This window comes from Grampus griseus (genome assembly GCF_964374135.1).
Source record: "Grampus griseus genome assembly, chromosome: 15".
In the NCBI taxonomy this organism is placed as follows: Eukaryota; Metazoa; Chordata; class Mammalia; order Artiodactyla; family Delphinidae; genus Grampus; species Grampus griseus.
Window position 1 is genome coordinate 28,805,319 of NC_139009.1, and position 25,621 is coordinate 28,830,939.

The 25,621-nt window shown below is 45.9% G+C and overlaps 1 protein-coding gene across 3 annotated transcripts in view; it reads left to right on the top strand.

The window, feature by feature from the left end:
• The window catches only part of VIT (vitrin), a 125,907-nt gene extending 100,647 nt beyond the window's left edge, over positions 1-25,260 (top strand). For all 3 annotated transcript variants that reach the window (XM_082672489.1, XM_082672490.1, XM_082672491.1), the window contains 4 exons: positions 9,577-9,680; positions 13,640-13,866; positions 20,204-20,717; positions 24,159-25,260. In XM_082672489.1, the coding sequence (XP_082528615.1) occupies positions 9,577-9,680; positions 13,640-13,866; positions 20,204-20,717; positions 24,159-24,337 (1,024 nt within the window). In that variant the 3' untranslated portion in view covers positions 24,338-25,260. The remainder of the gene's footprint in view (positions 1-9,576; positions 9,681-13,639; positions 13,867-20,203; positions 20,718-24,158) is intronic.
• The last annotated feature ends 361 nt before the right edge of the window (positions 25,261-25,621 follow it).

Here is a 25,621-nt window from a genome sequence, read left to right on the forward strand (position 1 = left end):
ATCCACAGGGGCTAAACGCCCGCTGGACCTTCCATAGGATTTTGTTTTTATCCCTGATTTCAGTATAAATGGAACAGAGTTGCACAGGTTCTTTTGAACTTTGTAATCAACCCCAGGATACCGACATTGGAAAACAGCTGTAGAATAAAGCCAAATAACGGTTTCTCTTCATTTCAAGGTGAAATCCGGTTCTCTGACAGGCGCCCCGTGTTTCGGCTCTGAGGTGGGCTGCATCTCCTTACTTTTTTACTTCACAGCCCACCCAACTCAGCCCTGACTGAGCACCCTCAGCTGAGCCTCCCTTCCTGCCCCCCAAAGCAGGAAGGATGCCCAAGGGCTCCCGTGGATCAGCTGAGCCACTGAGTGTGGGGCAATTAGAGTAGGGAGAAGAAACGAGGTGTCGGGTCTGGTGTGATGGGCAGAATAATGGCCGCAAAGCTGCCCACGTCTGGAACCCCCGGATGTGTTACCTCCCAGAGCGGGAGGGGCTTTGTGGATGTGGTTAAAGTCAAGGACCCTGAGATGGGAGATGGTCCTGGATTACCCAGTGTCCCAGCTTAATCAGCTGAGTCCTTAAAAGCAGAGAACCTTTCCCAGCTATTATCAGTTGGAGGGAGATGTGACTACGGAAGATTAGTCAGAAAGATGCGACAGCTTTCTTTGAAGCTGGAGGAAATGGGCCCTGACCAAGAAATGCAGGCTGAAAAAGGCAAGGCAATGACTCTCTCTCTCTCTCTCTCTCTCTATTTGTCTCTCTCTGTCTCTGTCTCTCTCTCTCTCTCTGTCTCTCTCGAGCCTTCAGAAAGGAGCAGAGCCCTACCAGGGAGACCCAATCCGGGCTTCTGACCTCCAGAGCTGTAAATTAAGTGTGTTGTTTGTTGAAGCCCCTAAGTTTACAACTGAGATAGGCAACTAATACACCTGGCAAGGAGGACCATTCTGTCACATTTCCTTGAGCCTGCAGCAAAGGAAGGAATGGGAGGGGTGGGGCACAAGCCCCGGCTGGAGGGGGCCTGGGAGTTGCAAGTCTCAGCACCTCAGGAGTTCAGAGCAGGAAGGGACTGCCCAGCCCCGACTTCACATTGTGATCCCCAGGGGAGCTTTTAGAGATGCTGATGCCTGGGCCCCATCCCAGCCCTATTAAACCAGAATCCTGCAAATACCCAGAAGCTGGTCTTTTCATCTATAATTCCAATCTGTAGCCAAGGTGAGAATCCCCAACTCCCCGAGAGGGCAAGGGACAGCTCGGCTTCCCAGGTGAGAGGGCAGCACCCGGCCGAGCACAGGTCTCTCCAACTGCTGCCCCGTCCTCTCCTCACGCCCTCAGCCTACACTGCCTTTACAGGAACTAACAGGACCCGAACAGCCACCTGACTGCCTGAGAGGGCTCTCCAGGGCCTAACGGCACTTGCAAAGAGCCCCCTGCCACTTCTCTCTCAAGGCAGGTGAACCCTTGAGGCACAGGCCTCGGGGACACAGTCTCAAGGCTGAATGAGCTGGGAATACAGCTCACACAAGAATCTTATGTTCCCCACCATGTGGTTCTCCCAGAGGGACAAAGGAAATGAGGACACTGCCCTTGACTTGCACCACTTCTACTCAACAGTTCCCCTTGACCCCCCATCGCACATCGCTGGGTCTTATCCCAGTGCCCCCCACCCATGCTGAGATCATTCTCCCTAGACCCCTGGACCATTCTGCTAGAGAAGCAGGTGGCCACCCCCATGCACATTAGAACCACTTGGGGAGCATCTGAAAATCCCAATGCCCAGACCCAACCTCAGATCGATTAAATCAGAATTTCTGAGTGTGGGACCCAAGTGTCATTCATTTTTAAAACTCCCCAGGTGATCCTATTGCACAGCCAGAATGTGAAGGCACAAATATTCCCACGGGGCTGTGCTCTCATCTGGTGAACCCTGTGTCCTGGGCCCCTCCTGTCTCCCCGCCAGGTTGCCACCCTAGGGCTACAGGAGCTCCATCCTCCTCCCTCCTCTCAGCCTTTCTTATGCCTGCTCCAGGCTTCTTATTTATTCTTCTCCCTTCCCCTTATCACTGGCAGCCCCACAGCTGATTTTCTTGATTCTTACAGCAACCTCTAAGACATTGCCACTCAAAATGTGATCCATGGCCTCACCTGGGAGGCTGTTAGAAAGGCAGAACCTCGGACCTCACACCCAACCTGAAGAATTAGAATCTACATTTTAGGGACTTCACTTGTGGCACAGTGGTTAAGAATCTGCCTGCCAGTGCAGGGGACACAGGTTCGATCCCTGGTCTGGGAAGATACCACATGCTGTGGAGCAATTAAGCTCATGCACCACAACTACTGAGCCTGAGCTCTAGAGCCTGCAAGCCACAACTACTGAACCCGCATGCTGCAACTACTGAAGCCCATGCACCTAGAGCCCGTGCTCCACAACAAGAGAAGCCACCACAGTGAGAAGCCCATGCACCACAATGAAGAGTAGTCCCCGCTCGCCACTAGAGAAAGCCCATGCACAGAAAGGAAGACCCAAGGCAGCCAAAAATAAATTAAAAAAAAAAAAAGAATCCACATTTTAACAAAATCCCCAGGTGACCGGGAGAAACGGCTAAATTTGGGAAGCACCAAACACTGTGTCTGTTGCTAAGACATTCCGTGTCCCTGGACTTACACAGCCCAGCGACGTGGTAACAGAGAGCAAGCCAAACAGCCCCCTGGCTCCAGAGTAATTCTTAGATCAGATTACTCATCCACATTTCCTCCAGCAGGAAGACGCTTGCAGATTAATTTTCTATTTTTTGGTGGAGGGGTGGAATTATTGTTGCTAATTACCAAAAAACAAAAAACCCTACTCCTCTAAAAACAAAATTTGATTATAAGACTCTGTTCCACGTCTCTGATCCTAGGAAATGTGAGAAAGGCCAGTGTCCTTTCAAAAGGGGCTAGTTGTGCTAATTCCCTCAGCAGGTCGGCCTGGGCCCCATGCTCAGTCCTTTGTAGGGAGGGGCAGAATCATTTTCACTCCGAGTGGGTAATACCCTCAAGGGACAAGTCTGCCACCTGACCTGCAGCCAGCAGCATGTCCTCAGGCAACCAGGGTCACCCTAGAACATCCTCCTGAGTTCACAGGCATGGTTCACCTCAATGACTAAGTCCATAAATCATCACACTTTAGCATTAATTAAAAGGCTAAGGATAGTCATGTTATTTTATTGTAACCTTAAGGTGATGATGCCTTGTTGTAGGAAACAGTTTCAAAAGGTTCTTGTTATAGGGAATATGGTTAGTTAATGTGTCTCTACTGGCATAAAAATTCATTTGAGAGGCTCACTCTATGTGACTCAAAGCATTATGGGGTAAACCAATAGACTCTGGGACTTTAACCAAATGGGAACCTCAGGACTGAAAGGGCCTCAGAAGTCCTCTAAAATCCAGGGCTTCCCAAGCTGTCCCAAGGATGGGATCCATCTGGATCCCTTATTTTAAAAAATCCCTATCCCCAGCCCAGACCTACTGAATTGAGTTTCTGCTGGGAGGAGACCTGGTAACCTGTGTAGTTTAACAGGGTGGCTCAGGTGAGACGTGTCATCAGGGAGGCCTGGAGACACTGATGTTCTGTCCAGTTCCCTGCCCCCAGGCCCCAGCCTTCCTAGGAATCACCTGTGCCCATCTCTAACAGGCGTTCTTTCTTCTCACACACTTGCAGGATAGTCCTTTCCTGTTGCATGAATTATCCCTTTCTACGCATAGTCAAATGCTGGCTCCCTATCATTTCTCTTCATTAGTCTTAGCTCTTTTTCCAAACATAGAACAATTTGGTATTTTCTCCTTGAGCTGTAAATCTTTATTTTCTTCTCTTAGTTTCAAAGGAAATCTTTGATATCACTGAGGGAAAAAATGTGTTTTCCTTTAATGAGATCTTCTAATAAAATTACAAATTAAAATGTTGCTTACATTAAAATATAGTGGCACATCTCTTTGAACTTTTAAAATAATCTTCATCTCTGAAAAGGCACCAGGCTAGGGGTAGGGATTTTTTTAAATAAAAGTGTTCTCCTTTTATTAAAAAAAATCCCTACCCCTAGCCTGGTGCCTTTTAAATAACAGGCCACCAGCCCATATATCCTAAAAAAGGACACATACACCCGTGTGCTCTGGTACTGAGAGCTGCCAGTCTGCAGGTTAAAGACTTAGCATTCATTCCTACAATTTAATTACATTACATTTTAACAAAGATTTATTGAGTGTTTACCACGGTCTAAGCGCTATGCCATTTGCAGGGGATACTAATGCAAAATTCATCTAAGTGGTCTGATTACATTTGCCTGTAAGTCCCTTGGTGGGTGAGCCCTGCGGCTTTACTCCTAATCGTCATTTTAGCAACTGGACAGAGTTTCAGAGGTCCTCTGATCCAACCTTTCAATTCACTAAAAATAAATAACTGTGATAGAGATTCTGTTCTTTGGGACTTCACCAGCTAGTAAGGGAGGCGATATTTTTAAGAGAAGTAACATGAAATAAAATGAAAAGCATCTATTCATTGGGTATATGAATAGCTCATCTGTCTGCTTCTGAAGATAGATTCATCTACCGCTATGATGTAATAGGGGAAGAGAGTGGAGTGTGCAGCTCAGAGGGGAGTGTTCAGCTCTACCCGGGATGATCTAAGAGAGGAGAGGGCATCTGAGCTTCCTCCTTCCCTCCCTTCCTTCCTTCCTTTCTTTCCATAATTCTCTATTACCCCCTGTATGCTAAGCACCAGGGATAGGAAACGCTGGGACATAGCACCTGTTCACAAGTAGGTTACAGTCAATCTTCATGATTTACAGATCCCATATCTACAAATTCACCTACTCCCTAAAATGTACTTGTATCTCCAAAATCAATACTTAGGGCACTTTCACAGCTGTTGTGTGGACATGCACAGAGAGGGTATGAAATATACAACATTCCCAGCTGAGGGTCAACAAGGCGATGCTCTGCCTTCTAGTTTCCGCTCGTTACTATAAACAAGTGTCCTTTTCACAGTCTATTTAGCACCTCATTTTTCTGCTACTCACTGGTGATTTCACTATTTTTAATGGCCCCAAGGGTAGTGTTGAAGTGCGATCTAGTGTTCTAAGCACAAGAAGGCTGGGATGTGCTTATGGAGAAACTGCAAGTGTTAGACAAAATTCCTTCAGGCAACTTATTGTGCCGTTGGTCATGAGTTCAGTAATAATGAATTGATGATTTGGTATATTCAGCAATAAAAAGAGGAAATTTGTTGATCTGTGTGTGATCAACAGATTTGGTCTGCTCCAGAAAGTGCTAAAGTACCTAATATCTATAGTGCATGATGACGCGATGGAAAAGATGGAAAAGTGGCTGAAGTTAGGAATTCATGAAATGATGACTGATTTTTTTTTAAGCACAGTGGATAGCACTGTGAGACTGAAGGCCAAAAAATTTACAGGAGCACTACCCAGGGTCGAGAAAATGTTAAACCCTTCTCAGTATTTCATTATACGGAAAATTTGCATATAATTATTTGTCAGAAACTTATATATTAAATTGGGTACCTTGAAACAGAAACATACATAAAACAAGTTTATATACTGATCTATTGATGAAAATGTGACCAGAGGCCCACAGGAACATAAGCCCATATTTTCCCTAGGAGCAGTGGCTCAGAACTTGCTAATTTGATGTTTGCAGCAACTTTATAAAACATAACTATTGCAGATAACAAGACTTGACAGTACATGTAGTATGGGAAAGAGGTGATCAGTCACTCTACAAAGTGATCGACATTCAGACAGCCTCATGAGCAGGGGAACACTATGGATGTGACTAGGTGACTAGCTTCCACACTTAAATACTTTTTCTGTAAACACTTCTGAAAGAAAATTTTATATTTTTGCTTTTGAAATTATTTGTCTATGAGCAATGCTTAATTTACGATCAGCTATGATTTCTTCACAATCGTCAGACACACTCAGGAAATCTTTCAAAGTGAGAAAATCTAGCCTCAAAATCATTTTCAGGGGCTTCCCTGGTGGCACAGTGGTTGAGAGTCCGCCTGCCGATGCAGGGGACACAGGTTCGTGCCCTGGTCCGGGAGGATCCCACATGCCGCGGAGCTGCTGGGCCCGTGAGCCATGGCCGCTGAGCCTGCGCGTCCGGAGCCTGTGCTCCGCAACGGGAGAGGCCACAACAGTGAGAGGCCCGCGTACCGCAAAAAAAAAAAAAAAAAAAAAAAAAATCATTTTCAAATGTAAGTAGAGTTAAAAATTTTCCAGTTAATGGGGCATATATAACATTATGTTTGGTAGACGATTACGCAGTTGTTATTGTCAATATCAATTTTCTATTTTATAGCTAATAATACTTTTGTTGTTTTAACTCATTCTTTTTTTTTTTTCCAGTCCCTGAAAAGTTCATATTCCTTGGTTACCAAGGGTAGATTCAGACTTTGGGGACTCTGAAGCTTATGTAGCTTGGGGACTCTTAAGAAAAAGAACACAAAATTACAAATACAAAATTAGGCCCCTTGGAAGAAGTATCATTAGGATCCAAGTTAATCCACCTCTGATAGGCACTTAGCACCTGTTGGATAAAACATCCTCTGCAGAGGCCACTGTGGTGCAGGAAGACCAGGTAGGAAGCTATAGCCATAGTTCAGGAAAGAGAAGATCATAGTCCAAACTTGAGGATGGAAAGGATGAGAGAGACACAAGAAATATTTAAGAGGTTGGTGTGACAGGGATGCATATTGCTGCGACGACTTGATGAGTCAGAAGAGGGACTACAGAAGGGATGTGGGTGGTGATGGAGCAGATATGGAAGATAATTGACTTCAGTTTTGGAAATATCAAAGCCAAGGAGCCTGTGGACCACACCCAGGGACCACAGGTGTATGGAAGTATTCCAGATGTATGGAAGCCTTTTATTTATTCTGAGGTTCAAGAGAGAGGACTGATCAGTGTGCATGAAACAGCTGTTGGCATATGAATGGTCGGTGAACCCCAGGTGGCTGAAGTTGATGAGATCCCCCAGGGTTGTGCATAAATTAAGAAGGGATGCATGAGGGAGATAGCACTGCCGGGAACATCAGCATTTAGAGGTAGAGATGCACAGAAGAGGAAAGAAGAAATGTATGTCTCTTTAATACTGTTAATGGAGTGCCTGCAGGTACCACATACTGTGAGAGGTGTCGTCAGCTAGAGGAAGCAGTCAGGCACAGAGGTTGTCAGCTGGGGCCGGGGCCCAGGGAGACAGGTAGCTGGAGCTTGGAGGGTGGGCACAATTGGGGTTTCCCAGATGAGGGAACCGATGAGCAAAGGCACAGGGCTAGAAAACCAGGAAATAGTGAGTAGCTCATTCTAAGTAGACTATAGGTGGGAGTGAAAGAGAGAACGGTATGAGCCTGCTAGGTTGGAATCCAGTTACGGATGGGCTTTGAAAGCCAAAATATGAAGTTTAACAATAGAAGTCTCGGATGATTTTGAGCCAAGTTTTACAGTTAGAGCTGAACATGAGGAAGCGTTCTCTAGCAGACAGGCATATACCCAGCACTGCAGAGACTGACATAGAGACTCATAATAGAACCAGCAAGAAGTAAGGGAGCCTGAACTCAGAGGGTTGCACAGAAACACAGAGGAGGGGATAAAAGCAAGTGCTCCAGACAGAGGAACGTAGGAGACGTGCCTGACAGGTCCCACGGGTCCTATGACTGAGCAAGTAAAGATGGGGTCCAGGTTTTGAGCCTAGATGGCCAGGGGGCAAGTACAGCAGTTACTGAAATTGATCTGTGAGAATAGAAACTGGAAAGCCCTGGAGCCCCAAGGGAAAGAAGACTAACCGTGAAAGTACTAGAGTTCCTTCGCTGTGATTCCCCCTCCCTGGGCCCTGAGCTGTGGGGTGTGTTAAAGCAGCCTCGGTTCGGTTCGCAGCCTTCGCATGTGGCTTGATGGTGAGGTCGAGCTCAGCCAGAATGCCCACATTTCTCTGTTCTGCACTTTGCTTTATTGTTGTTGTTCGTTTGTGTTTAATCCTGAACTAGAACTTAGTTTTCACCTGGGGGCTTTTCATCTGGTTGGATTTTTCCCCAACACTCACCCTAGTCGAGCTTGTCTTAAACTTTCCTTGTCTTCGCTGAAGGTAGTTGGTCCTCCCAGTTTCACATCACCTCTCGCTTAGAGAAGTGGACTTCTGGGCAGTTTGCTTTGGTTTTGCCCAAGAACCAGCCTGTGTCCCTCATATTCACTAATGAGATGGAGGACAGAGGGGCATCCTTCCAGCCTCTTTCCGAACTCTCCTCCGACATAGATTACCTTGTGATAGCTAGGAGGGTCGGATAATAGGGTCGGAGCAGGGGAGGGGAGGGAGGCAGAGGATATCTCCTCTCAAGTCCTGGGGAACTGGCTTCCTGGTGACTGCACTGCCAGGTTCCCCAAAGGACTGGCAGAGAATCCACTGTAGGGCCTGGGAATTCCCACCTGAAACTGCCGAAACCTGCTTCTTCCTGGATCTACTCCAGGTGTTTATGGAAAGACTTGCTTTTAAAGGTCTCCTTCTCCCTCTCCTTGAAGACTTAGTAATCTGCAGCCAGGACCAGCTACATAATTTGCAGTTCCACATTTTCAAAAAGTATTAAGCATTTCAAGACAGCAGCATCAGAGCACTGAAGCAAGTGCAGGCTCTTCTGGCGTTGGGGGCTCCGTGTGACCTTAGAGGTCACACCTGCACGAAGCGCTGCCAGTGGCTGAGTGTCAGTGCTTCAAGAGATGTGATTTCACTGTTCATCCCCACTTCATCCTGAGCGTGACCACACACGTCCACCCCACGGAGCCCTCATCCCTCCTGACACACCTTCCACCTGGTCATGAAAGGTATTCCACACCCCCTGCTCAGCTGCTCCCAAGCCTGTTAACCAAGGAGACTCTGCTCTAGAGAAGGGTTCTCATTCTGTTTCTCCACTTAATTCACTCCAACTCCTCTCCAGCTAACCTTTTTCAGCCTTCAACAAAATAGATGTTGACCTTCCGGGTAAGATTTGAATATTCTCACCCAGTCACAGGAGCCACAGAGTGAGAAAGATGAAGGGATGTCTTCTCCTTGACACGGCTGTTAAGATGCAGTTCCAGTGCTGGGGTAACCCGGGGGTGGCTATCAGCTGAGACTCTCTTCCTGGAAAGGAGGGTCTGGGGCAGCCTGGGGACATCCTGACATTTGCAAAATCCCACTTGACAACAGTCCTGATCTTTAACAACATAAACGTTATGACCTTTATTTTTATCTAGATGAGGAAACTGAGGCCCAGAGAAGTTAGATGACTTCTCAAGGTCACACAGCTAGGAAACAGCATAGTCAAAACTAGAACCCACACCTTCGGAGCCCCGAAACAGCCCAATCTTCTCTACACACACTGTGGAGGACCCAGTCCTCCCATTACTTCTGTCCACAGTGGGGCATTTTATAAACACCAGCTTAAGGCTTTGAAGCAGCTTCCATTCTGTTCATATCTAAAACAATCAGCTCTGATTTCTGCTTTCCTCAAAGTGTAATAACTTTCCAGCTAATTTTTATTTCTTGTTCTGAATCTTCAGAGACAACCCTGTTACCCAGTTTAATCTCAAGACTCACATGAACTCCCGGGATGTGAAGACAGCCATAGAGAAAATTACCCAGAGAGGAGGGCTTTCTAATGTAGGTATGTGATCCGGATGTCAATCTTCTTGCTACCATGGTTCTCTTTCTTTTCATGCTAGATAGAAAAAGGAAAAAATCAAAATAATCCTTCAAGAAATGACTCACATAATATCTGTATCTTTCCTCAAGTATTATCATGGATTCGGGGGCAAAAATCATTACCACATACATGCTGGAGAGTTCCAGCACGCCGGGTTCCTCAGATGGCAGCTTTCTTCAGGACAAGTAGAACTGCAATCATGACTATCCCAACTGTTCTCCGAGTCATCAGCTATTTTTCATTATATTTTGTGAAAACTTTTTTTTTATAAAAATAAGTAAAATTTGTAACCAGTTCCATTCAGGAAGCTCCACAGTGCCCCTTGAGAGTGTTTTTCTAATCAGCTCCTGTTATAGTAATAGCTGTGCAACAAGAGACATGGTCTTTGTTTCAAGCTGAGTCTCTATCTGATCCTTGGTGGTGGTGATGGGGTGGGGTGGCAGTGGGGTACCGGAATTCCAAGGTCAAGATCGAGTCCTCAATGGGGCAGGTCCAGAAACTCCATTTTATCAGTTCCCCAGAGGTGACCAGGCCTTAGGAAACAGTTTCACACGAACCAAGCTCAAAGGCCACCAATGAGCCCATGCCAGTGTACTAATTTATAAATGGTAGTCTGGTTTTGGGGGCACTGGGAAGGCTGTCCACTTCTTGGGGAACCTGTCTGTACCATCGCAATCCAGGGAAGTGGAGAAGTGAGCCACAGTTGCTTGACATGGAACGCGCACAGGGAATAGAACTATCTTTGAAGGATCATCTACAAAATTACAGTAAACCTGATTAATTATTTCCCTCTCCACCTCAGTGTTTGTCTCTGTAGACCAGTGTATTAGCATCTGGCAAATGAAGAGCCTTTGATCTCTGAACAAGTCTAAATAAACACTGGCCAAGTCACTGCTATCCAAGACACCAAACCAGTATTACCTCATCAGGAGCATGATAGAATTGATGTCTGATTTTTCAGTTTAATACTTATATCAGTGAAATTCCAGTAATGTATCATGCAGTAAAACTTTAAAACTTCAGGGGCTTCCCTGGTGGTGCAGTGGTTAAGAATCCGCCTGCCGATGCAGGGGACACGGGTTCGAGCCCTGGTCCAAGAAGATCCCACATGCCGCGGAGCAGCTGAGCCCGTGTGCCACAACTACTGAGCCTGTGCTCTAGAGCCCTCGAGCCACAACTGCTGAGCCTGCATGCTACAACTACTGAAGCCCGAGCACCTAGAGCCTGTGCTCTGCAACAAGAGAAGCCACCGCAATGAGAAGCCCGCGCACTGCAACGAAGAGTAGCCCCCGCTCACCGCAACTAGAGAAAGCTCCCGAGCAGCAACGAAGACCCAACACAGCCAAAAATAAATAAAATTTTTAAAAGAATTGTTTAAAAAATAAAAACTTTAAAACTTCAGAAGACATTCTGTTTCTTTGATGGGATTAATAAAATCAGCATAAAATCATTCTTTCAGTGGGTAACATGTTCTATCTCTGCCCTGTATTGATCTGGGTTTGGGTTTAGAGAACTGAACCCATTCCAGCTGCTTTAAGCAGAAAGGGATTTATTTCAGGGTATTAAATGGTTTTGAGAATTACTGAAGAAATGGACTCTAGGCTGAGCTTTCGGAGATGGCTTCCCAAGGCTTCTTGCAGAACCAGGACCTCTAAGGAGCTGTACCTCTTCCAAGATCAGGAAATTGCTTTCTCAATTCTGCCACCACCGCCTCCTTAGGAATCTGCTTCAGCCAGGAAGCCACCATGATCAGGAAGTTTCTGCTAAGCTGCCAGCTACAAAACCATGCCTTGCCTGCTCCATTCACAGCCACAAAGTGAATGCTCTGCACCCTACGTTCTCAACACCAAGGAAGCTGGTGACCAAACACAGGCGCCTCTGCTAACACTTCCCTGGAGAAGTCAAACACTCTACAGACTTGTCAGCAGAAACAGCAGAATCAAATCTCATGTGTGCGCATCATTTCATGAAACTAAAACAAATCCAGAACTAGCTGCAAGGAAGTCTCAATGTAGTTTTCAGATTTCCAGCCTCTGCTTTCAAGACATGCTGGAAGGTGGATGGAATATGTATTGAGCACAAATTGACCATGACCTCCAAATTTAAGATTGGTGGGGTCAAGGTGATCTTCTGATGGCTCCCTGTGCTCTGTCTACAGGCAGTTAACGTTAAACTAGGGGGGACTGCTGGGTGCCTTGGGCCTTGAGGGAAATCAGCCCCAGCTGTGAAAGCAGTTCTCAGCAGCCAATGTTTCCCTTAGCAACTGTGTTTTATGCAGCCAGCTCACATGGGTTCTCCGAGACATTTCTCTAGCAACTGAGTATGTAACCATTTGATCCTTTCATTTGTCAGGTAAGATTATACTAGCCAGTGGAGCCAGGATGCTGGCCAAAACCAAAGAAGCATTGAGTGTAATGTCATTAACCCTAATGTCTTAAGAAGGTAGCTCTTAACTTTTATTTTGATTGGGGACCCCTTTGAAAGCTATGGCCCTGGTACCCAAATAAATATTTATATACACAAAATACTGTGTATAAATTCAGGGGATTTGTGGGTACTCACCCCCAGTGCCCCAGGGGTTCACAGAGCCCAGGTTAAGAGCCCTACCTTATTATATGCAGCTATGCTGACTCTAGGGTGACCAGTCATCCCAGTTTGCCCAGGGGCATATGGGGCTTCCAGTGCTAAAACTGGCAAAGTCCTGGAAAACTGGGACAGTTGATCACCCTCCTTGATTCCAAAAAATTTCAGGAGACCCTAGACAGTGTGAAGTATATGCTTGAGAAAGCCATGCTGGGAGGCTGTGCTATCCCTCTCAACTGTTGCTCTCAGCTGAGGCAGGTTGTCGTCATGGAAACCTAGGCCCAGAGGCCCCGAGTGACCCACCCAGGCCACATGGCCAGTAGGCGGCATAGCCAGGCTAGAACACCTTAGTTCTTAGTGGGTGCAGCGCGTCCCGAGCCAGCCAGACCTATGCCCCTGGTGGAACTAGACACAAGATTCCACTGAACCCAGAATACAGCCTTTCCCACCCAGCGGCTGCTGGAGCACCGGGCTCACCCCGAGCCACCGTAGCCCAAGGAGAGGCTCCCGTCACTTCAGCTCCCCCCACCCCACACTCTGGGAAACGGCACAGGGGCTTAGTGAGGTTGGTTCCAGCACCCAGGCAAAGAACGGACACTTTCGTTCCTATGAAAGTTTTTCTCATCTGTTTGCTGGTCTTTAAAACTTTTATTTTTTGAATTTAATTTTTAAAATTGAAGTACAGTTGATTTACAATATTAAGTTAGTTTCAGGTGTACAGCGAAGTGATTCAGTTATATATTTTTTTCAGATTACTTTCCATTATAGGTTATTACAAGATATTGAATATTGTTCCCCGTGTTTTACAGTAAATCCTTGTTATCTATTTTATGAATAATAATTAGCATCTGTTAATCCCATACTCTTAATTTATCCCTCCCCCGATTCCCTTTCCTCTTTGGTAACCATAAGTTTGTTTTCTATGTCTGTGAATCTGTTTCTGTTTTGTATATAGATTCATTTGTATTATTTTTTAGATTCCACGTGTGATATATAATATTTGTCTTTGTCTAACTTACTTCACTTGGTATGATAATCTCTAGGTCCATCCAGCTTGCCGCAAATGGTGTAAAACTGTAAAAAAAAAAAAAAAAAGAAAGAAAGAAAATTAGAAGTTAAAGGCTTAAAATGAAACGGGAGGGAAACAGCTAGTGGTGATGGTTCCACGACGTTGTGAGTGCATTTAATACCACTGAACTGTACACCTAAAACTAATTAATGTGATTAAAAAAGAAAACGAGCCAACAAGGGAGGGAATGAGTATTTTTCTGCATCTTTTTATGCTGCTATGATCAGTTCCATGATCATTCCAAGCACGAGTTTTCTTTTTCTCCCAGGCCGGGCCATCTCCTTTGTGACTCAGAACTTCTTTTCCAAATCTAATGGAAACAGAGGCAGTGCTCCCAACGTGGCCGTGGTGATGGTGGACGGCTGGCCCACGGACAAGGTGGAAGAGGCATCAAGGTTTGCAAGAGAGTCAGGAATCAACATTTTCTTCATCACCATGGAAGGTGCCTCTGAAAATGAGAAGCAGTACGTGCTAGAGCCCAACTTTGCAAACAAGGTATGTAAGTGGGAGACCCACCCAACGTAAGAATTCCCTGCACTTTGCAAAGCTGTAACAGCCATCCAGGCTGTGTCTCTTTTTCCTTCAAATGGGTGTTAAGCTCACTTCTAGGTAGGAGGGCCTCCAGTGAGAGACTAGTAAGTCTGGAACCTGCAGTTATCCTCTCAAAGCAACCCCCCACCCCACGACCACCACCATGTACCTGATGAACTGAGGCCCAGCATCAGCACCTTGGGAGGAGCAGGGTCCCCAAGGTCTCACAGTAAAGACTCCCCTGAGCTCCCCCTATAGTCCCAGGGGACCTCAACTGGGCAGCCCACAAGCCTTCACACGAGCATGCACATGGGCACACATGCACTGCAAGTTAACTAATCTGATAAACAAGAAAAAGGTATTGAATCAAGTCAGGGAGATCAGGATTTCAAACTCAGCTGCCCCTCAGTTCTGTGGAAATGCCTGGCAGGAGATGGGAGCAGAACAGATGGGGATCCAGGCCCTCACACCCATCCCCCCAAAGCAGCCCATTTTTTGTATATTTTGTACAGTGGGACCCCATATAAACCTTCCTCCAAAGACAGGACCCCAGGTTTAAAAAGGAAAGGAAGAGAGAGGGCAGACAGCAGAAGCAAGAAGAACTACAATCCTGGAGCCTGTGGAACAAAAACCACATTCACAGAAAGACAGACGATGAAAAGGCAGAGGGCTATGTACCAGATGAAGGAACAAGATAAAACCCCAGAAAAACAACTAAATGAAGGGGAGATAGGCAACCTTCCAGAAAAAGAATTCAGAATAATGATAGTGAAGATGATCCAGGACCTCCCTCAGAAAAAGAATAGAGGCAAAGATCGAGAAGATGCAAGAAATGTTTAACAAAGACCTAGAAGAATTAAAGAACAAACAAACAGAGATGAACACTACAATAAATGAAATGTAAACTACACTAGAAGGAATCAATAGCGGAATAACTGAGGCAGAAGAACGGATAAGTGACCTGGAAGACAGAATGGTGGAATTCACTGCTGCAGAACAGAATAAAGAAAAAAGAATGAAAGGAAATGAAGACAGCCTAAGAGACTTCTGGGACAACATTAAACACAACAACATTTGCATTATAGGGGTCCCAGAAGGAGAAGAGAGAGAGACAGGACCCGAGAAAATATTTGAAGGGATTATAGTCAAAAACTTCCCTAACATGGGAAAGGAAATAGCCACCCAAGTCCAGGAAGTGCAGCGAGACCCATACAGGATAAACACAAGGAGAAACATGCCAAGACACATAGTAATCAAATTGGCAAAAATTAAAGACAAAGAAAAATCATTGAAATCAGCAAGGGAAAAACGACAAATAACATACAAGGGAACTCCCATAAGGTTAACAGCTGATTTCTCAGCAGAAACTCTACAAGCCAGAAGGGAGTGGCATGATATACCTAAAGTGATGAAAGGGAAGAATCTACAACCAAGAATACTCTACCCAGCAAGGATCTCATACAGATTCAACTGAGAAATCAAAAGCTTTACAGGCAAGCAAAAGTTAAGAGAATTCAGCACCACCAGACCAGTTCCTCAACAAATGCTAAAGGAACTTCTCTAAGTGGGAAACACAAGAGAAGAAAAGGACCTACAAAAACAAACCCAAAAGAATGAAGAAAATGGTCACAGGAACATACATATCGATAATTACTTTAAACGTGAATGGATTAAAGGCTCCAACCAAAAGACACAGGCTTGCTGAATGGATACAAAAACAAGACCCATATATATGCTGTCTATAAGAGACCCACTTCAGACATAGGGACACATGCAGACTGAAAGTGAGGGGATGGTGAAAGATATTCCATGCAAATGGAAATCAAAAGAAAGCTGGAGTAGCAATACTCATATCAGATAAAATAGACTTTAAAATAAAGAATGTTACAAGAGACAAGGAAGGACTCTACATAATGTTCAAGGGATCAATCCAAGAAGAAGATATAACAATTATAAATATATATGCACCCAACACAGGAGCACCTCAATACATAAGGCAACTGCTAACAGCTATAAAAGAGGGAATCGACAGTAACACAATAATAGTGGGGGACTTTAACACCTCACTTACACCAACGGACAGATCATCCAAAATGAAAATAAATAAGGAAAGAGAAGCTTTAAATGACACAATAGACCAGATAGATTTAATTGATATTTATAGGACATTCCATCCAAAAACAGCAGATTACACTTTGTTCTCAAGTGCGCATGGAACATTCTCCAAGATAGATCACATCTTGGGTCACAAATCAAACCTCAGTAAATTTAAGAAAACTGAAATCATATCAAGCATCTTTTCTGACCACAATGCTATGAGATTAGAAATGAATTACAGGCGAAAAAACGTAAAACACACAAATACATGGAGGCTAAACAATATGCTACTAAATAACCAAGAGATCACTGAAGAAATCAAAGAGGAAATCAAAAAATACCTGGAGACAAATGACAATGAAAACACGATGACCCAAAACCTATGGGACGCAGCAAAAGCAGTTCTAAGAGGGAAGTTTAGAACAATTCAATCTCACCTCAAGCAACAAGAAAAATCTCAAATAAACAATCTAACGTTACACCCAAAGGAACTAGAAAAAGAAGAACAAACAAAACCCAAAGTTAGCAGAAGAAAAGAAATCATAAAGATCAGAGCAGAAATAAATGAAATAGAAACAAAGAAAACAATAGCAAAGTTCAATAAAATTAAAGGCTGGTTCTTTGAGAAGATAAAACTGATAAACCATTAGCCAGACTCATCAAGAAAAAGAGGGAGAGGACTCAAATCAATAAAATTAGAAATGAAAAAGGAGAAGTTACAACAGACACTGCAGAAATACAAAGCATCCTAAGAGACTACTACAAGTAACTCTATGCCAATAAAATGGACAACCTGGAAGAAATGGACAAATTCTTAGAAAGGTATAACCTTCCAAGACTGAACCACGAAGAAATGAAAAATATAAACAGACCAATCACAAGTAATGAAATTGAAACTGTGATTAAAAATCTTCCAACAGGGCTTCCCTGGTGGCGCAGTGGTTGAGAGTCCGCCTGCCGATGCAGGGGACAAGCGTTCGTGCCCCAGTCCGGGAAGATCCCACATGCTGCGGAGCGGCTAGGTCCATGAGCCATGGCCACTGAGCCTGTGTGTCCAGAGCCTGTGCTCCGCAACGGGAGAAGCCACAACAGTGAGAGGCCTGCGCACGGCAAAAAAAAAAAAAAAAAAAAAAAAATCTTCCAACAAACAAAAGTCCAGGACCAGATGGCCTCACAGGTGAATCCTGTAAAACATTTAGAGAAGAGCTAACACCCATCCTTCTCAAACTCTTCCAAAAAATTGCAGAGGAAGGAACACTTCCAAACTCATTCTATGAGGTCACCATCACCCTGATACCAAAACCAGACAAAGATACTACAAAAAAAGAAAATTACAGACCAACATCACTGATGAATATAGATGCAAAAATCCTCAACAAAATACTAACAAACAGAATCCAACAACACATTAAAAGGATCATACACCATGATCAAGTGGGATTTATCCCAGGGATGCAAGGATTCTTCAGTATACGCACATCAATCAATGCGATACACCATATTAACAAATTGAAGAATAAAAACCATATGATCATCTCAATAGATGCAGAATAAGCTTTTGACAAAATCCAACACCAATTTATGATAAAAACTCTCCAGAAAGTGGGCCTAGAGGGAACCTACCTCAACATAATAAAGGCCATCTACAACAAACCCACAGCAAACATCATTCTCAATGGTGAAAAACTGAAAGCATTTCCTCTAAGATCAGGAACAAGACAAGGTTGCCCACTCTCACCACTATTATTCAACATAGTTTTGGAAGTCCTAGCCATGGCAATTAGAGAAGAAAAAGAAATAAAAGGAATATAAATTGGAAAAGAAGAAGTAAAACAGTCACTGTTTGCAGATGAGACGATACTATATATAGAGAATCCTAAAAATGCCACCAGAAAACTACTAGAGCTAATCAATGAATTTGTTAAAGTTGCAGGATACAAAATTAATGCACAGAAATCTCTTGCATTCCTATACACAAATGGTGAAAAATCTGAAAGAGAAATTAAGGAAACAATCCCATTTACCACTGCAACAAAAAGAATAAAATACCTAGCAATAAACCTACCTAGAGAGACAAAAGACCTCTATGCAGAAAACTATAAGACACTGATGAAAGAAATTAAAGATGATTAAAAAAAAAAAGAAAAGGAAGAGGATAGGAGGGAGGGGTGGGGGGATGCCCGCAAGCTTTAGTGTTCTGTGTCTCCAGATCTACTAGGGCTCAGCTCCCTGCACGAATCCTGCACTTCATTGTCCTTGAAATTCTCATCTCCCTTAACCTCTAGGACACGGTGTGGCTCTTCATTTGCTCTCTCCTCTTTTCCGTCTTTTTTTTTTTTTTTTTTTTGCAGTATGCGGGCCTCTCACTGCTGTGGCCTCTCCCGTTGCGGAGCACAGGCTCCGGACGCGCAGGCCCAGCAGCCATGGCTCACGGGCCCAGCCGCTCCCCGGCATGTGGGATCCTCCCGGACCAGGGCACGAACCCGTGTCCCCTGCATCGGCAGGCGGACTCTCAACCACTGCGCCTCCAGGGAAGCCCTCTTTTCCGTCTTGTACCCTAAGTGTAGACTTCCCCAGGGCTCAGTTCTTTGCCCTCCCCTCTGCTCTCACTAGGTTTTCTCCCTCCAGAACCTCTCCCAGGGCCACAGCTTCAGCCTTTGCCCACAGGCAATGACACACTCATATGTCTCCCTCCCTGGTCTCTCTGGAGCTCAACAGCCATTTGTTTCCAGCTGACTGACTAGTCTCCACCCGATGTCCCCAAGAGCCTTAAACGTTACATGCAAAATGCCAAGTGCATCATCTTTCCCACCCAAATTCTTTCCTCCTCTGGACTGTACATACGGGCCCCACAGCTGTCTCAGACAACCAGAGTCACCCCAGGACACCCTGTCAGCTCCCATGTCACATATCTCACATCTGTCCACTCTTTCCCATGCCCAATACCACCTCTCCAGTTCAAGCTACTACTTTATATCTATTATTTCTCCCTCCAGTTTAGATTTCACAATGAAGCTCATGTCTATGAAGAGTTTTTCCAGTCCTGTGGGGTCCTTGCTTCAAATCCTTCATTATTCCCAAGGTCTTCTGGAGTGTGGTCCTAACCCAGCTTCCCAGCGCATCTTCCTAGCTCCAGCCACCTGGCATCCTGCTGTGACTTACTGAGGCTGCCTGGTGGGGAATCCCTCCTCTCCATCCGTTGGCTACAACTCAGCTCAGCCTCAACGCCCATCTCATATGCCACCTAAGCCATGGAAAGGTTTATGAACCCCATTAGGTTTTTACAAACCAATTAAAGTATATTTCCTAGGACATTTTAAAGTCATTTCTTGTCTTAAAATAATGTTTTAATTATACACCTTCGATTGTAGCCATCAGGTCTGTGATTCTCTCTGTGACCCACGCACACCCACCCCGTCCCCCAGAGAGGCAGCGGCAAGGGGGAAACAGTCACTTCCAGGAACACACCAACCAGCTTGCTCAATGTTTATTTGCAGGTGTCTTGAGTTTTTTTCTGGAACAAACTTGGGCACAAGTAAATATTAAGTTGCCTGGAGGCAGAGCTGTCCAGAGGACAGAGCTTGGGTTCTACGAGCAGACAGATTTGTGTTCCGGCCTCAAGGATTCAAGGGATGTCACTTAACAGCTGGTCCTCGGTTTGTTCCTTCATGACAAGGGGGTTATAATTCCACCCTGTAGGGTTAAGTTGGGGGGTTAGTGAGATAATCTAAGAACATCTAGAGTGGTGCCTGACACGTGTGGAACTCCCTTCCTGCTGGATGCAGGGCTGCTCTGGAAACAATTCTTTAGCTATGTCTCATGCGTGCCTTTTGTTTTCCCAATCACAACAAAAGCTTTCTTTAATCTCTCCTGGGTTGATGCCCACCAATGCCAACTTCATGGCTGGCTGCCAGTACAAATGAACAGAGGGGCCTGAGGAGGCATAAATATGAAGCTGAAACCAGTGATTCCCCTCTCCCTGTGGATTTGCTTGACTGATGGCTCTCCACAAAAGCAGAGACCTGGCTGAGGGCGTGGGAGTGAGTCCAGGGATAACTTGACGGGTCTCTGCCCCGGTGAGCACCTGACTGGGTGAACCGAGATGGAGAGAGCGCATTAGGAGGCCTGGTGCAGGGTCAGGGGGCGTGGCGAGGGGGCGTGGCCAGGCCCCTGACCTGGCGGGTGGCCTCCCCCTGTCTTTCAGGCTGTGTGCAGAACGAACGGCTTCTACTCGCTCAGTGTGCAGAACTGGTTCAGCCTCCACAAGACCGTGCAGCCCCTGGTGAAGCGGGTCTGTGACACCGACCGACTGGCCTGCAGCAAGACCTGCTTAAACTCGGCCGACATTGGCTTCATTATCGACGGCTCCAGCAGCGTAGGGACGGGCAACTTCCGCACGGTTCTCCAGTTTGTGGCCAACCTCAGCAAAGAGTTTGAGATTTCCGACACGGACACGCGGATCGGGGCCGTGCAGTACACCTACGAGCAGCGGCTGGAGTTTGGGTTCGACGTGTACAGCACCAAGCCTGACGTCCTCAACGCCATCAAGAGAGTGGGGTACTGGAGTGGTGGGACCAGCACGGGGGCTGCCATCAACTACGCCCTGGAACAGCTCTTCAAGAAGTCCAAGCCCAACAAGAGGAAATTAATGATCCTCATCACTGACGGGAGGTCCTATGACGATGTCCGAATACCGGCCATGGTCGCCCATCACGAGGGTGAGTGAGCTGGTCTTGCTGACCAGTCTGGGGCTGAGCGTCGCTCTGGGGCTTGGTGGACCAGTGGGACAAAGAAGGGACTGTCTCTCTATGCACTGGTTTTGCCTATCACCTAATAAACTGTTCAGAACTGCAGGGAGAGTGTTAGGGGTGTAGTTCAACACTGCAGGCCCCACTGGGCAGCAGAGAAGGGTCAGGCAGGGGCCACCACGGTGGCTTCCACAGTGTCATGGCAAACCACGGCCTGTGGGTGACTGCCGACGTTAAGGTCCCACACTGAGGCAGGGCACACCAACATGTGACACACTGAAGAGGAATTTGACTCATGGCTTTCATCTCCATTGAAGACCACAAAATTGTGTTACAAATTTGAAGAAAATGGATGTTTTAAAAGAGTGCTACTTTTGTAAGCAACTGCTAACCAGATATTGGAGGTTTGGGGGAGACCTCAAAGAAATTTTCATTCAAAATATTTAAAGAGATATTTCCATATGAAAATTTGGAAGAGGGCAACAGAAAGTTTACAGCCATGAAAAGTGAGCAAACTATTTTTGCAAATATTTAGAAAATCGGTCATATTTAATGTTTTGACAGAATCTATGTATAACCAGTTTTGAAAGAGCCATAAAATACCAGGAAAATACAAACAACCTGGAGAAAACCCCAAGTGATAGTAATAATAGTAATGATAACAGAAGTAAACTGAGTGGTCAGTGAACCAAAAACCTGTAGATAAGTACTAGTGAAGAGACTCACTCATTGTGGGGGTAGTTTTCTTGTCTGCCTACATTAAACTTGGTTCAGATGCAAGATTTTCCATATTCTTTAAAGCTGCTTTTAATCCTGCTTGAAACAAGGAGGGGTGTAAAAATAAACAAGCCTTTAGGAACCAGCAGTTCTGGCTTCTGGAAACCAAAGTAACCAGACACCAAGTTCAGACGGTCTGCCCAGTGATTTGCCCTGTGCGGAGCACTCATAATGGTGGGATGGCAGGTGGCCTGCGTGCCAGCCTTCACAGGGCTCCTTGGGCTCATGTCAGCAGAGGGAAGATGGTTTACGGCTCAGAAGCAACCTGCCCAAAGTTCCAAAGTGAGTGGGAGGACGCAGGTGGGGCAGCTCTCGACAAGCCCAGGGCTCTCCTGCTTTTTCCAAACGTCTGGTCCCACTCATGTTCAGCTCCACTCACTCATTTTCCTAGATGCCCCTCCTTTGCACCTCACCCAGAGGGTAGCCTTGGCCTACTCGTCAGGAGAAGTGAAGATCAAGGGAAATGTCCTGGGCACTATCAGGGCTGTTATGTTCTGGGCAGATTTAAAGAACAAGGACCAATAGATGCAAGTGACATGGAAGCAATAAGCACTGTGGGAGTGTCCAAGCCAACACTTGGGAGTGTCCAAGCCGAGGCTGGGTTGCCAGTAGAAATCTCTAGTACTGCTTATGCTGTCTTTACTGCGGGGCAGTCCTTCCATCTTTGAGCAGAAACGAGGGCTTAGTCAGTCTAAGCCCCATTCTGCAGCCACTTGGCAGGGGCCTAAAGCCCAACGCTGCCTTTTCCCAATGTGGACCGTGTTCAGAGGAAAGACACTGGAGAGGTAAGAGAAGGAACGGGCAGCTTAACTTCACTCAACGAGCCACAACAGAAGAACAGCTTAGGGACTTCCCTGACAGTCCAGTGGTTGGATCCCTGGTCTGGGAACCAAGATCCCTCATGCCGCATGGCACGGCCAAAAAAAAGGCCAGCTTAGACCAGAACCACGTGAGGTGTGGATGGCTCGCCAGTCAGCAGGACAGGGCACCCGGAAGATGGTGGAGAGAGCGATGTGGGCCCTGTGAGTGGCTGGCGGGGGAGAGGAGCCTGGCCGGAAACCCTCACCCAGGCTCTGCCCTCTGTCTCATGGCCATCTTGCTAACCCCACCCTGGCCAGCCTGGAGGGGGCGTGGGAATAGGTCAAGCACCCGCTCACCAGGCAAGAACCACACAGCAGGCAGCCTGTTTCCCCACTGAGAACAGATCCCTGCCCTCCGAATTCCTCTCCTCCCTGCTCCATGTTACAGTCCAAACACTTTAATCCTACTATACTCCTTCCCATTTGCATCTAGACCAGCTCAAGTCCCTCTCTTCCTAAAAAGGGAAATAATTCTCTTTGACCCCGTGTTCTAGCTCCAGTTACCACCTGCCTCCTCTTTATAGCCACATTTCTGGAAAGAATCAGCTATATGTGCTGCCCCACATCTTCATTTCTTTTTCACTCTCAACTCACAGCAATTCACTTGGTTTCTTTGGCATCTACTCCTCTGCCGCTGCTCCCTTCAAAGGCTACCAGTATCTTGTTTCTGTTTCTTCTGAATCCAAAGAGCGCTTTTCCCTTTCATCTTCCATGACCTCCTGCATCAGTCAACACTGCCCGCCACTTTCTTATCGGTAAACACTTACTTTTCTGTGGTGATGGAGCAGATGCTGGGTCACAGCTCTCCAGGTCCTTGTGCAAGCAGGGTTCCTGCACCGGGAATGAGGTTGGAGCCTATGGCTTATAAAGTCACCCTCAAGCCTAAAGTAATTCAATGCCACCGTTTTTTTGTCTAGGTTTGCAGTAGAGAGAGTTTATTCGCAAGGCAGACAGGAGAACCAGCCTCAAATCTACCGCCCCAAGGGCAAAGAGCTCGGGGTATTTATAACAAGTAAAGGAGCCGGGCGGTCTGAGGCGTGGGGAGTGTGATTAGAAAAAGGTGTGGAAGTGTTGCTCTGCGCAGGCGTAACCAAGCTACAGGCCTCTGCGCTTGTTCTAAAGGTCACCAAGCGGGCACTCGCGCATGCCCCATTGGAGGGTCAGTGGTCCTATCCTGTCTTAACCAGCTCAGCTGAGCTAGACGCAGCTGACGCTAAGGTCAGCTCACAGCTGACTCCAAGTTTCTGGAGTACAACTTGGACAAACATCTTACTGTTTAGGCTACGTGCCACTTGGAGGACATGCAAGTCTTAAAACAACCTTGATTAGTGAAGGCAGGTGAAATGGATTTGACTACCCATAGTTTCATTTTCATTTAAAAGATCTCGAACCGACTTTTGATGCATGTAAGACTGAATTTTGTGCGCCTCTACACACAGAGCAAGTGTGTGCCATGTGGTACAATCTGCACGGCACCAAAGTTTCACTTGTCCAAATGTCATCCCCATGCTGCTCCTGGACATGAAATTCTTATCATGCATTTACTCCATTTTCCTGTTTTTTCTCTCCAAAAGATTGTAAACTCCTATGAGATAGCAACTATACCAACTTTATTGCTGCTAGCATACAGCAGATGTTCATGCTTTGGGCACATTTCTGAGTTTGGACTCGGTTGCCTTCAAGCACAATGGCCAACAGAGCAGCAGGAAGGCAAGGATTCATTTCAGTACTTTCCCTTGGGGACATTTGCTTCATCTACCCTTTGTCCCCACAGGAGTGATCACCTATGCCATAGGCGTGGCATGGGCTGCACAGGACGAGCTGGAAGTCATCGCCACTCACCCTGCCAGGGACCACGCCTTCTTTGTGGACGAGTTCGACCACCTCTACAAAGTGGTTCCCAAGGTCATCCAGAACATTTGTACAGAGTTCAACTCACGGCCCCGGAACTAAATTCAGAGCAGGCAAAGCACCAGCAGATGCCGCTTTCCCGACGGGCTCTCGGACAACCCCCAATGCTTTATGGGACACACGTGGGGCAGCAAGGCACTTAGGGCTTGGAAACCACATGTTGTTATTTTTCTTTGCCAGTGTGGTGTTTCATACTTCGAAACACAGAGTTAGAAAGGTGATCCTAAATTTGTAGAATGAGCCAAAATAATCCATCGTTTTGGGAATGCTGGGGATTTTACATTTTGAGAATTGTTTTCAAAATAAAAATTGAGAATAGAACACAGCACTTACAAAGGCTTAACTAGAGCTTTTGTGAGATTTGTAACATTTTAATTTCCCATTAGAATTCTGTAACTCTCCACAAGTTTCATTTTTGTCATGACAATATAGGAGATGCTTAATTACATGTTTGACAGGATTTCATACAATCACGCTGACCGTGTCATGGGTAGTGTTCACAGGGTTTGTGGCAGGGCCACCTCTCTGCTCTACTCATGCCCCAGAGCACCTGCCGTGCACTCTCTCCTGGCCCAAGGTGACAGCGCACCCACGGGGGGTGCAGAGACAAGGTGACAGCAGCACGGCAGCACCTGATTTACCTCCCTGTTCTCTGTTATCAGAATCACGGTGTTCCTGCAGTATATGGAGCAGTTGGGGAATGGCCCTGGAGGACCACACTGACCTGGCTTTAAAAGTGGTGCATCAGGCTGGTGCAGCCACTCTCAGCCCGAGCTGCACATTAGAATCACTTGAGAGTACAATGCTTGTTCCCAGGCCCCACGCTAATCCAGTGAAAGCTGAGTCTCTGGGAAGGGAGTCTGAGCATTGGCAGGTGGTACTGATGATATGCTGCCAGGATTGAGAACTACTGAGCTGCCTCGGAGGGGCCAGTGTTAGAGCTGTTTCCTGGGAGAGCCCCTGTTTATGCCTGTTGTTGTTGAGTCCCATTTAGTTTAGCATTTGTCTTGCATATTTCATTTGTTAACTAGATACTGTTATTACTAGTTGCATTAAAATAAGCTGGCATGGGTTTGGTTGAACTCCACTTTTTTTTACTTCTGGCTTCTACCAAGGACTCATTTATTAGGATGTGAAATTACATACACCATAGGGAAACATTCAGAAGAATCCTAAATAGAGATGACTAACTTGACAAGTTATACCCTGTAAAAATGTGTGCTGGAGAATGCTACTCTGAATGGAGGCCAAAAGACAGTACCTGTGTCAATACTTGGGACAAAATATTTACATAAGAAATTCTGAATTGAAAATAGCATCCATTTA